Source organism: Phyllostomus hastatus, unplaced genomic scaffold, assembly GCF_019186645.2.
Source record: "Phyllostomus hastatus isolate PE091 unplaced genomic scaffold, TTU_PhHast_1.1 phas_contig_34, whole genome shotgun sequence".
NCBI lineage: Eukaryota > Metazoa > Chordata > Mammalia > Chiroptera > Phyllostomidae > Phyllostomus > Phyllostomus hastatus.
In genome coordinates, this window is record NW_025333857.1 from 45,376,126 (window position 1) to 45,388,434 (window position 12,309).

Consider the following 12,309-nt stretch of genomic DNA (forward strand, 5'->3'; position numbering starts at 1 on the left):
TATTTCATTTCAAAAGTATGTACTACAGTACATATTTTGGATGCTATTAAACACACTCCCATATTATGATATGTGTGATTTTTTTGAGTAATAGGGATTATCACATCTTAACACACATTATAAAAAAATTATTGGTTAGCATATTAAATCCATGCTATTTCACAATATTTTTAAGCCAACACCATGCACATAAGGCAAAAGCTGAGGGGGAAGAGCATGACTTACTGAAATTTTATCAACTCTAAAAATGTTAGCAGGTTTGATCACAAATGTAGATTAGCATTCTGAGGGACAGCCAATGTGAAGCCAGCAACAGGAGCCCCTAATGAAAGAATAAATGCAATGGACCTAAAAATCTGTTTTTAAAGTACACACTTTAATCCATTAATTTGAGAGAGAGAAGGAAGAGAGGGGTTGTTCCACTTATTTATGTTCACTGGTTGTTTCTTGTACATGCCTTGACCAGGGATCAACCACAACCTTGGCATTTCAGGATGATGTGCTAACCAACTGAGCTACCTGGCCAGGGCCTGAAGTACATGCTTTTAAAAGCATGTACTTGTTTTTTAAATACACTTTAAAATTTTTCTACTACCCAAGAGATCAAAATTAACTAGAAAGAGACAAATCAACTGTTTTAAGGCTAATTCAACAAACTATAAGATTAAATTAGGACATTAAATAACTGCCAATCCAACTTGTGGGAAGGAACATGTTACATTAAAAAAGAACATTTATTCTTTTGATTATGAAAGTGATGTAAACTATCACTCTTGAACCAGTATTCACTTACTATCAAACTGGACTTTACTAATATTCACTGAGCAAAAAAATTGTGGTTTTGTGCATACTGGGTACTATATACATATTTTCCCCCTCTCTTGTCCTGTACTGGCTTTGGATACTGAGTGATTTAAAGAAATCTCCAGACACAGACTAATACCCTGCAATAGCCTGTTTAAATATATTTAAATATAGGTATTATCAGTAAAAATTGTATCTCTGTAAGTTTATTTATATGTAGGGGAGGGTGACAGATTTTTTTTTAAGTCTAACTGGGTTTATAAAGAGTCAATCTGAGTTCCTTACCCATCACTTTACAGCCTTTCTTAAAAGTAAACACGCTTGAATTAGGGACCTTAATGCAAGCCCATGTCATCCCTAATTAAGATTTTACTTGTTTTTGCTCCTATCAATCCAGTCTCTCATAAACTATTCAATAGTCCCCAACGACTTTGTTTCAGGACTACCCACTAGTTAAGTCCTTCCAGTTTTCATAACAGAAAGCAATTTACCTGCACCTCTAATATTAAGAAGTTTGTTATCCTTGAGAAAGGAAGGTGGCAACAAGGCAGACAACCACCTACTACCCACTCTGACTCCCTGAAGAACCCCGGTTCCAGAATAAGATAGAACTACTGGGCTGGCCAAAAAGTTCATTCGGTTTCCCTGTAAGTTGCCCTAGTAGTGCTTAGTTGTTTTTAACTTCATTCAAAACAGTTTTGTTAAATTATATTGGGGCAGTGCCCTGGCTGGCGTAGCTCAGTGGATTGAGTGCAGGCTACGAACCAAAGTGTCGCAGGTTCGATTCCCAGTCAGGATACATGCCTGGGTTGCAGGCTAGGACCCCCAGTAACCGCACATTGATGTTTCTCTCTCTCATTTTTCCTCCCTTCCCTCTCTAAAAATAAATAAAATCTTTTAAAAAATTATATTGGCACAGCTATCATGTCAGTGCACATTTAAAAACATCAAAACTGGTGAATTTTTAATCCTGAATTTTACATTCAGGGGCCACTTTAATCCTGAAGATGGAAGAAAATAACACATTTTCAGCATATTATGTTTTATTATTTCAAGAGAGGTAAAAACAACTGAAATACAAAACAAAAAGGGTTTGTGTAGTTCATGGAGAAGGTGCTGTGACAGATCAAACCTGTCAAATGTGGTTTGCAAAGTTTCGTGCTGTAGATTTCTCACTGGATGCTGCTCCAAGATCAGGTAGACCAGTTGAAGTTGATAGCGATCAAGTCAAGACATTAATGGAGAACAATCTCAATGTTCTACCATGGGGAAGATAGCCAACATACTCAAAATATCCAAATCAATAAAGTTATTGGTGAAAATGAAAAATGTGTCTTTTACTTTATGGAAAAAGCTAAACAGACTTTTTGGCCAATCCAATAGTTCAAACCTGAGTAAATAATCTGGTCCCCTCTGTAATCTGTAAAATGAGAATAACAACAACAATCCTCAATGGGTTTTTACTGACAAATAAGGTCCAACACATCCTCTGCGCAAACTATTCTTGTCACAAAGAAAATTGCAATGTGGAATTATATATGTTGTAGTACTGTAATCTTTAAAAAAATAAAAAATAAAAACCTAGATATGGCCCTAACCAGTATAGCTCACTTGGTGGGTTGTCATTACACAAAGCAGAAGGTTGTCAATTCAATTCCCAATCAGGGCACATGCCTGGGTTGCACCCCGGGTCCCCAGTGGGGGGCATGCGAGAGGCAACCACACACTGATGTTTCTCTCCCTCTCTTTCTCTTTCCCTTCCCCTCTCTCTAAACATGAATTTTAAAAAATGTATTTAAAAAATAAAAGAATTTCAATTACACTAATTCTAAACCCACCAATACATAAACTCATTAAAAAAATAAAAGGAAGACAAAGAAGTACCTTCTGGTGCAATGCAACATATTGTAGAATACTCAACAAATACCACCTACGCTTACCTAAAAAACTGAGGATAAATGACAGTAAATACGAGGTCTAGAAAAATAAGCTAAATGACACAAGAAACAAAAACAGAAATGCAGAATGTAAAACATGAAATACTGTAGAACAAATCACATGGTTCTGACAACGAATCAATGTAGACAGAAAAAAGTGGAGGTAAAAAGACGAGGAAGAACTACTCCAGATTAAAGAGAATCAAAATATGTAATGTACAGATCTTATCTGGATCCTGATTCAAAGAAATTAATTATGAAAAGACATTTTATAAATAATCAGGGAAATTATATATGGCTTGAGTATTAGGTAACAAAATTTACTGATTTTTTGTTAGATGTGAAAATAGAATTATGGTTACATATGAAACTGTCTACATTTTTCATAGTGATTAGGGGTAAGTGACCCCCCAAAATATATTCAATACTTTCAAATGTTTCTGCAGAGAAAAGAAGAAAGGAATAACAGCGACAAAGTAAATACGGCTAAAATCTGTAAGCATTGTTGAATAAGAGTGAGGGGACATGGAGATCACTTAACTATTCTCTCCATCTGTCTGTTTATAATTGGGCATAATAAAGAAAAGGCAAGAAAGCAGAATTATAATTAAAATCTATTTGATAATTCTAATCTTATTTTGACCACACTTGGCAAATTAGTACAAGGGAAACATCAATTGGTTGCTTCCCTCAACACCCCCAAATGAGGACCTGGCTCTCAACCCAGGCATATGCCTGGACAGGGAATTGAACCAGTGACCTTTAGGTTCTCAGGCCAGGGCTCAATTCACTGAATCAATTCAGTCCGAGCTAATTTATCCTTTTCTTATCTCTGGAAATCATTTGCCTTTGGCCCCCAGAGTGGAAGTTTAGTAAAGTATTGTAGGATGAGTGATCAGCAAAGGGAATTGATGGTATAGTACAACCTACATTATTGCTACACTTAGTATTTCTGACAAATTCTGCTACTATAAAATGCTCATTTGGAGAAGAGTCACAACCACATTGAATAATGGATAAAATATAATGTCAGTCAATTCAGGTAGCTCCTCCACTGAATGAAAACAGGGTCTGTACATTATTACTTATAATCCTGAGAAAATTCAGTCACAACTTTAAGATATACAAAACTATACTGCTTTTTTTTAATGAAGATTAAAATTTTATTTATTTATTTTTAGAAAGAGAGGAAGGGTGGGAAAAGAGGGAGAGAAACACTGATGTGAGAGAGAAACATCAACCAGTTGCCTCTCATACATGCCCCAACCAGGGACTAAACCTACAACCCAAGCATGTGACCCAACCGGAAACAGAACTGGCAACTTTTCTTTTGCTCAGTGGGACAATGCCCAATCAACTGAGCCACCCTGGTCAGGGCTGAAACTACATTCTTAAAGGGGCTTAGTGACATGTCAAATTAATAAATGTTAAGAAATGATCACTAACAGGAAATGGTTAAGGGGAAGGGATAATCAATGGGCAAACAACTTTAATTTAAAACCAGTGGGTAAAACACTTTTTTTTCCTCAAAATTTTTAAAAAACTGATTTAGGGTGAGAGGGGAGAGATAAAGAGAGAAACGTCAATTTGTTGTTCTACATATTTATGCATTCATTGACTGATTCTTCTAAGTGCCTGGCTGGGGATTGAACCCACAACAATGGCATATCAGGATGACACTCTAGGCAACTGAGCCCCCTGGCCAGTGCTAAAATACATTTTTTCTTTTTTTCCTTTTTTAAAGATTTTATTTATTTTTAGATAAAGGGGAAGGGTGGGAGAAAGAGAAGGAGAGAAACATCACTGTGTGAAACATCTATCCTTGCCTCTCATTCGTGCCCCAACCAGAACTCCAGGCCACAACCCAGGCATACACTCTCACCAGGAATCGAACTGGTGACCTTTGGCTTTGCAGGATGACACTCAACCAACTGAGCCACACCAGTCGGGGCTAAAATACATTTCTTAAAGTCCAACATACCTGGGCTGGTGTAGCTCACTGGATTGAGCACAGGCTGCAAACCAAAGTGTCGCAGGTTCGATTCCCAGCCAGGGCACATGCCTGGGTTGCAGGCCATAGCCCCCAGCAACCGCACATTGATGTTTCTCTCTCTCTCTTTCTCCCTCCCTTCCCTCTCTAAAAAATAAATAAATAAATAAAATCTTAAAAAAAAATCCAACATAGGGGAATTAATAATGACATTTGGTCAGAACTTCAAATTTTAAATTATTCATATAAAGGGTCTCCATTGCTCATTTGAAAATAACCAACTGTTTCCTCAAAATTACATAATCCAATTACATACACTTCATTCATATAGACATCAGTAAACAAATCAAAAGATTTCAGAAGATGAACCATTCTTTCAAAACACAATGCCATGTCTTAGTCAGTGCCTTGTACAGCGAACAGCCTGCCTCCTTTTCCTGGTCACAAGCATCTCCTTCCCCCCTATTGTCTTACCTCTACTACGGGCTCGCTTGCCACGGTCTGAAGGCTTGTCTCCTTGACTGCAATCAATTCCATTCTCTTCGCCTCTAACTAAGAAATTAAAAAGCACCTCTTATACATAATCATACCAGATAACTATTAAAGGCAAGAATAGTCTTTTTTTGAAAGGCTAAAATTTAACCAAAGGGTTCAAAAAGAGGAGAAAGCAAAACCAAACAAAAATGGCTCAAAAACTGTGTGGTATAGCACATTTCCTTACTAATTCATAGGTGAAAATTCTAAAAAGAAATTTAAATGACATACCACTTTTTCTTTTTTCTATTTGGACTTGCCCTCCCCTAAAGTAAGATTTACTTCAAAAAGCCACTTTTGTTATTCAACTATGTAATACACAACACATTTGCTCACTGGTTAGGTGTTAAGTTCTGCAAAGGCATACACCACCACCACCACCAAGGAAATATTAAATTATTGTAGAAATTAGTGTTAGACACAGGTTTTTACTGGATATTGTCCAGAAGATGCCAACATAGTCTTTTCTCCTCCTCATATCTGTAACAGCATTAATGATTCTACATAACACAGACATTTTATGAGTGACATTGGCACAGCTTGTTCCTTTCATCTCTTTCAAGGACTAACTCCTATGAATTGTAAGTGAGGCCTTTCTTGGTGACTATTCCACTTAAATTCACCACACCCCCTCCCTGTAATCCCCATCTCTCTGCCTTTGTTTTTCACCACAGCATAATTTCTACATAACATCATTAAAATATATTAATATGAAATGTTACTTTTCAACTTTATTGTTACATCTCACTCTACCTCCATTAAAAGGTAAGTCTTAGGAGGACAAAGATTTCTATATTATTCATTGCTATATGCCTATAAGAGTACTGATTATATAGTAGGTACATAATAAATATCCATGGAATAACCTAGCAAGTCTCCAAGGTAACATGTTAAATATTTACATTTTACTCATTCATAATTTAGCTACTTTGGTATGTCTATACAGCAGGTTGTTGCTTTCAGTTAATGATGCCAAAACCTGAGTCGAATGTTAAGTACAAAGAAAATCTTCCCTATTCAACAACTTTCCACTTAATTTAACCTTTGCCTATACCATGAGTATCCACAAGTGGGGAAGAATACACAGCTTCATCTATCAGTTAAGGAAAATTCTCTTTTAAAATTAGAGGATGCACTTCATTCACAACAGCAGGCAGTCTTAATACACAAGACTACCTACCTACAGCGCAGGTCAGCACTGATATGAAACTGCATCAGTTACTAAGTTAACTAAGTTCATTAGAGCCCAAGTGTTAACTGTAATAACAAATGATACATTGAGGAAGTGGATTTGCGGGCATTTGTTGACCTACTCTTTCAGAATTTCAAAGTGTATAAAAATTTTCATCATAAAAAGTTGAGGGGGAAGGTCCATACTTACATTCTCTCCCACGGTTGCCACCTCTTCCTTTTCGGTTGTTGTTTCCACGCCCACGACTCGCTTCTCTCTCGCTCCTCTTCTCTCTATTCTCTTTGTTTTCTGAACTTTCTTTTCCAAAATTCTTCTTCTTCCCCCCTACAGTCTCCCATGAAGTCTACCGAAGATAAGAGTTGTTATTCCGAGTTGTCACTCAAAGCGCGTACAATTATCAAGAGTGTGTGCACGTTATATCTTCCAAACCTAATTTCACATGCCTTGCAGCTTGCTTGCCTACCATTTTAATTCTTTTCATATACTTCTACTTTCCAATGATAAAGACAGCAAATCTTTTGCTAAGCTTCTTTGCCATACAGAGCACAAAAGATTACAGTGAGTAGCTGAGTTGACAATGTAACTACACGTTGTCCCACCAGAAAGACTTTTCCTAGGCTGACGAGAATAAAGTAAATTGTCATTTCCCCAAGTTCCCACTCTGCCAACCTCACCTCAGTAGCAGGACTTAAACCTATTAAAAACATAGATGCTTCAAGATTACAAAGTTACACATTATGATGCCCTAAAATCTCAGAAAATACAACTTTCCCTATTCAGTTACCCAAAGTAACCATCAAAAAAACTTTAACAGTAAACAAATAAAATTTAGGGTTAAAGTTAAGTACCCAAAATTTAAAACTCAAAGACCTGTTCTAATGAAGTCAAATTATTTATATAACCTCTCTTCTCCACCTCTCCTGGAATGGTGATACCAAACCAAATCATACCATATACAGGTTGGGGCAAAAGAAGATTTATAGTTGTGAAAACACAAAACACAGAGTTTATTCTTATAATATTATTTATTAATTATTATATTATCTTCCATATGAACAACTGTGAACCTACTTTAAAAACTGCTAAGAAAAAAACAAGACACTATGTTTTTATCAGTGTAACTATGTTCTTGTGAATGTAAGTATTAAAATATCAATCACAGTGTGTTACTGGGCAATTGCAAAGCTGAACAATTTGTTTCCACTTACTTTCCTATAATTTACCTTACATAACTATTTTAGGTTTTAAAAAAACCTGCAGAAAATTACTAACATTGTATATCCAAATAAACATAAGCACTGGAAATTAAACTAAAATTAGAAATATAGCTGAATTATTTCTATAACAGTGGGAGCTAGATTTAAAACATTTTTAAAATAAAAAATTTTGTTATCTATAACTCTATGATGATCTCATACATTAGTTACATATAAAATGATGGGATGTTAAAAAATATAAATGAAACCAAATTATTTTCCACCTCTAAGGTTTGATAAAGATTTTAAAAATTAACACCCAATAGTTAGAGCAGAATAATCAGGTATTTTAGTTCTAGTTAAACATGCATCTATTCTAACCTTCCTGGAAGTCTACTGTGCACAGTATCCAAATTTCAATTAGTTCTCAGCTGTTGACCTAGCAATTCTATGTCTAGGCCTTTATTCGGAGGAAATAATCTGACAATTGTGTACAGACAATGATGAGAAGAATGAAAGAAGGGAGGGGACAGGAATTCCCCAAATACCTTGCTCAGAAACTATCTACTCTAGAATGTCCACACAGGGAGTCACACGTGGCCATTTTAAGAGTTATCCAGGTGTACAAAGAAAGAGATCCATGATATAAGTGATGCAAGCTTTCGGCAAACAGTATATAAAATAGAATTACATTTTTTAGTTCAAATAAAGGCTTGTGTACATGTTAAAGAAAGTTAGAAATAGTTATCTAAGTAAAGATATTTAATTGGATTTAAGCTTTTATCTCTCTGCATTGTTTTTAATTAAAGAAAACAATAAAGTTTATTTATTCCAGCAAAAGATTCCAGTATACAAACTCAATTTATTATCTTCACTAATATAAATAAAGACAACTATGTAGGATAGAATCTTGTCGTCTTAGGTTAAAAAAGAGGTCCTAGAATATTTAAACACAGTCGAGTTGGCACAAGGTACATATATGTACAATTTAAAATATCTTTAAACTGCCAGACTCAATCATTATAAAGGGATAGACTTTCTATGTAAAACATCTGAAAGAGAGAAGCATCATACTCCATTTCATTGAGCAAAGGATACCCTGAAGCAAATCTTGGTTTCTGGATTCTACATAATCTAACAAGAACTTTGTGGGGAAAGGAGGAAAGGAACCTTTATGGGGCAACTGGTTTTACACCACAGTAAATGCTAAAGAGAACACTGCACATTTGCACAAGAGTCTACAAGCATGCACACAGGCTTTCAAAGTTGAAACAATTACAAAAGATTTTCAACAGAACTTCTGTCAATCTTTGTCATCTGTATACTTGGCTATTTATACAATAGGAGGGCAGAAGAAACTCCAATAGCAATGGTTTTCCCAAACAACACATTTAGTAATTAGAAAAACAGCTTTCCAGGCCTGATCATTCAGAATCACTCTCCCACCCCTTCATAATTGCCAGGAACTACATGTGTTGTTGTAATAACAACAAAGTACATTAATGCAAGGGATTGATACTTCAGAACTATTTTGTCACTCAAACAAGCAGCATTGTGATGACACAGAGAGTTCGGTACTTATGATCATATTCAATGCTTTCCTTTGTGACAGCAACTATACATGAGAAAGACAAACTCATCTTTAAAATATCATAGAGAATTCCACTTGATGTTTTTGCAAAGTAATAATTTTGCTTCAAGAGACCTTGGCACAAAGTAAAAGCTAGCTAACAGGACAAGGTTTGCTGCTGGTTGCCATGCTGCAGACAACAACCAGGTAACAGATATGCAAGTAATATGGAAGACAAGATGCACCACAGATTAATTGTAAACAAAACAGGGTCTCTCAAAGACTTTCCCTATGCTTCTGCATTTCCCCTAAATCCTCTTAACTCCAATCAAGCATACATCTTTTGTGCCTAGATTTAAGCACTAATTTACTATTTTTTGATCTTTGAAGAAAACAAGCCTGATCTGGCTACCACTGTGTGATTTCTAGGTTCAAGAGTTAACAAGAGTCCTGGCTGATGTGACACAGTACACTGAGCACCAGCCTGCAAACAACGAGGTTGCCAGTTCAATTTCCAGTCGGGGCATATGCCTGGGGTTGCAGGCCAGGTCCCCAGTTGGGGGCAACTGAAAGGCAACAGATCCATGTATCTCTAGCACACTGAAGTTTCTCTCTATCACTTTCTCCCTCCCTTCCCCTCTCTCTAAAAGTAAATAAATATTTTCTTAAAAAGCTAACAAAAGGAACATTATTTATTTAACATTCAGCCAGAACCACCTTCTTTGGGTTCAGTCCCAATGAGAAGTTAAAACTCAATAAACCAAAGAGAGAACTCAACTTTTAAGACTTAAAAATTCACCTGACTACCACATAAAGAACGAAATCTACTGGAGGTAAAGAAAAGGCAACAGAAAGGAGTATCCCATCCTACTTTGACCACAAAAAGAGAAAATGCACCCTCCAATTAATAATTTAGAGATATTTCATTTGTCCACAATGATTTTTTTTATAAAGAGGGAAGGTAAGCCCTTCAGTTCATTTTGAAAATAACGAGAGCCGTTCTACACTGAATTCATTAGAAATGAGGCAAACACATTCCCCATATTTCATAAAACCCAGTAAACACAAGACTCTCAGCAAACAAAAGCTATTCCAAATTTTATTCCATCACTTCACATGATATATTTTCCCAACAAACTGACATATTTGGTAGTTTATCATGTGAACCAGTGTTACCTGGCATGGAATTTTACCCACAGATACTGCAAATATTTTCCCAAGTATCTAATTATTTAATAATAAAATTCATTCTCCTTGTTTTGAATAAAAAGATACTCATTCTACATTTGAACTTGTCATGGAAGTTCATTTTTATACAACTAATACCAATTTTGACCCTAAAAATAGGAACCTGATTAAGCCTGAACACTGACAAGGAAGGTACTTCTTGATGTGTTCATCTTTGTACCCTTTTTTAGTTAAATCATTATTCGTTTTAATCCTCAATTTAAAAATACAAATGAAATACTGTGCAATCTCCACGTAGAAATCAAAAGATTAGGGCTGACAACCGCCTGGTGTGGCTTTAGTTGCATCCCTCCTAAGTTAAGAGATGAGCTCAAGTGTGCCTACACATTTCTTCAAACTTTACTAAGCTTAAAAAAAAAACAAAAAAACAACCACCAACTTTCCCCTTTTATATATCTGTCAAACTGTCATGAAAATGTGTCTATAGAATATTCACACATAAGCAAATAGATATACCAGCAAATCCTGGTTTTCTGTTAGTCTAGAGATATAAGGAGTGGTAAGAGGTGACGACTGAGATGAAGAAACATGAGCAGTGGAGCCAAGAGAAGATTTTTTCAGGTGGTGAAAATGTCCACAGGCCCAGAGAATTTTGGAAACTGTGTAAGGCTGGAGTAGATGACCAAGTTCTCTTTCGAGTCTTCAGATTCTATGACTTCATGAAAAAACCATATATAACAAAAACAGTCATTTTAGGTTAGTGTTCTTTCTGGATCTTAAAACAAATATGGAATGGCACCCATAATCCCCTCCACCCCCACCCCCAAGTAAGGTGAAATTTAAAATGCAATATGGAACTGGAAACAAATCTTAGCACTGCAAATCAATTAATATAACTTCATAGTCTTACCGTGTCTGAATTCCCTTCTAGCAATGTGTTGATAGCCTTGTTCACATCTCCGTTACAGTCGTGTAGGGCCACTATACACTCATCCTGATTTTTTCCTGTCACTTCCATAAGCTATAAAAGTATAAAAAAATGGTTAGAAGGACCCCAAAACGACACTTGATATTAATTTTAAGATTTTTCTACACAAAGACAGAAGTTATTCAATCCTTCCACATGAAGATAGCCTCTTCAACACTCTGAGCTTTTACCTGTTTTGGGTTCCCCCCCCCCTTTTTTTTTTTCTGTGGCCATCCCATGTCTTTTCACCAATATTGGCAGAGTCGAACTACAAATCAACCCTCCTCAAGCTGACTGGTATCAGGTTATTAATCAGCAGCACACACATATGCATATACCAACATCCTCAGAATACTCTGGATCAGCTATTGACTATTAAAACTTAGATTCATGGCCTGGATTCCCAAAATTCTAAACTACGCAAATATTAAGTGGGACTGACTCCGTGTTTCCCAAAGACCAGGTGTATGAGACCACCACTAACAGAACATCTAGTCCAACTGTTCTGCATAGGGACAAAGTTTCCCACAAAAACTTTTACTACTCGGATTATAACACAAGCAAAAAGTTAACACCTGAGGTCTCACAAAGAATTCTGAGGCTATCACAAAACTCACTCCTAGACATAGTATGTTCTCGAGCAGATTCCACAGGGTGCTATGTTTCAAGTAACTGAAGAAATCCCCTTGGTGCATTCTCTTTACCAAGAGAGATTAAGCTACTTATTTTCATCACAAGGAACAAACAGATTAGACACAATACAGGTTTCTCCATTAAGAGTTAACAAAAGTAGCCCTGGCTGGCGTAGCTCAGTGGATTGAGCGCGGGCTGTGAACCAAAGTGTCGCAGGTTCGATTCCCAGCCAGGGCACATGCCTGGGTTGCAGGCCATGGGCCCCAGCAACCGCACACTGATATTTCTCTCTCTCTCT

The 12,309-nt window shown here is 36.3% G+C and overlaps 1 protein-coding gene across 2 annotated transcripts in view; it reads right to left on the reverse strand.

Annotated features, from left to right (window-relative positions):
* The window catches only part of UBAP2 (ubiquitin associated protein 2), a 126,696-nt gene that overhangs the window by 66,099 nt on the left and 48,288 nt on the right, over positions 1-12,309 (reverse strand). For both annotated transcript variants that reach the window (XM_045840498.1, XM_045840497.1), the window contains exons 4-6: positions 11,322-11,432; positions 6,647-6,800; positions 5,206-5,283 (exon numbers count right to left, since the gene is read on the reverse strand). In XM_045840498.1, the coding sequence (XP_045696454.1) occupies positions 5,206-5,283; positions 6,647-6,800; positions 11,322-11,432 (343 nt within the window). The remainder of the gene's footprint in view (positions 1-5,205; positions 5,284-6,646; positions 6,801-11,321; positions 11,433-12,309) is intronic.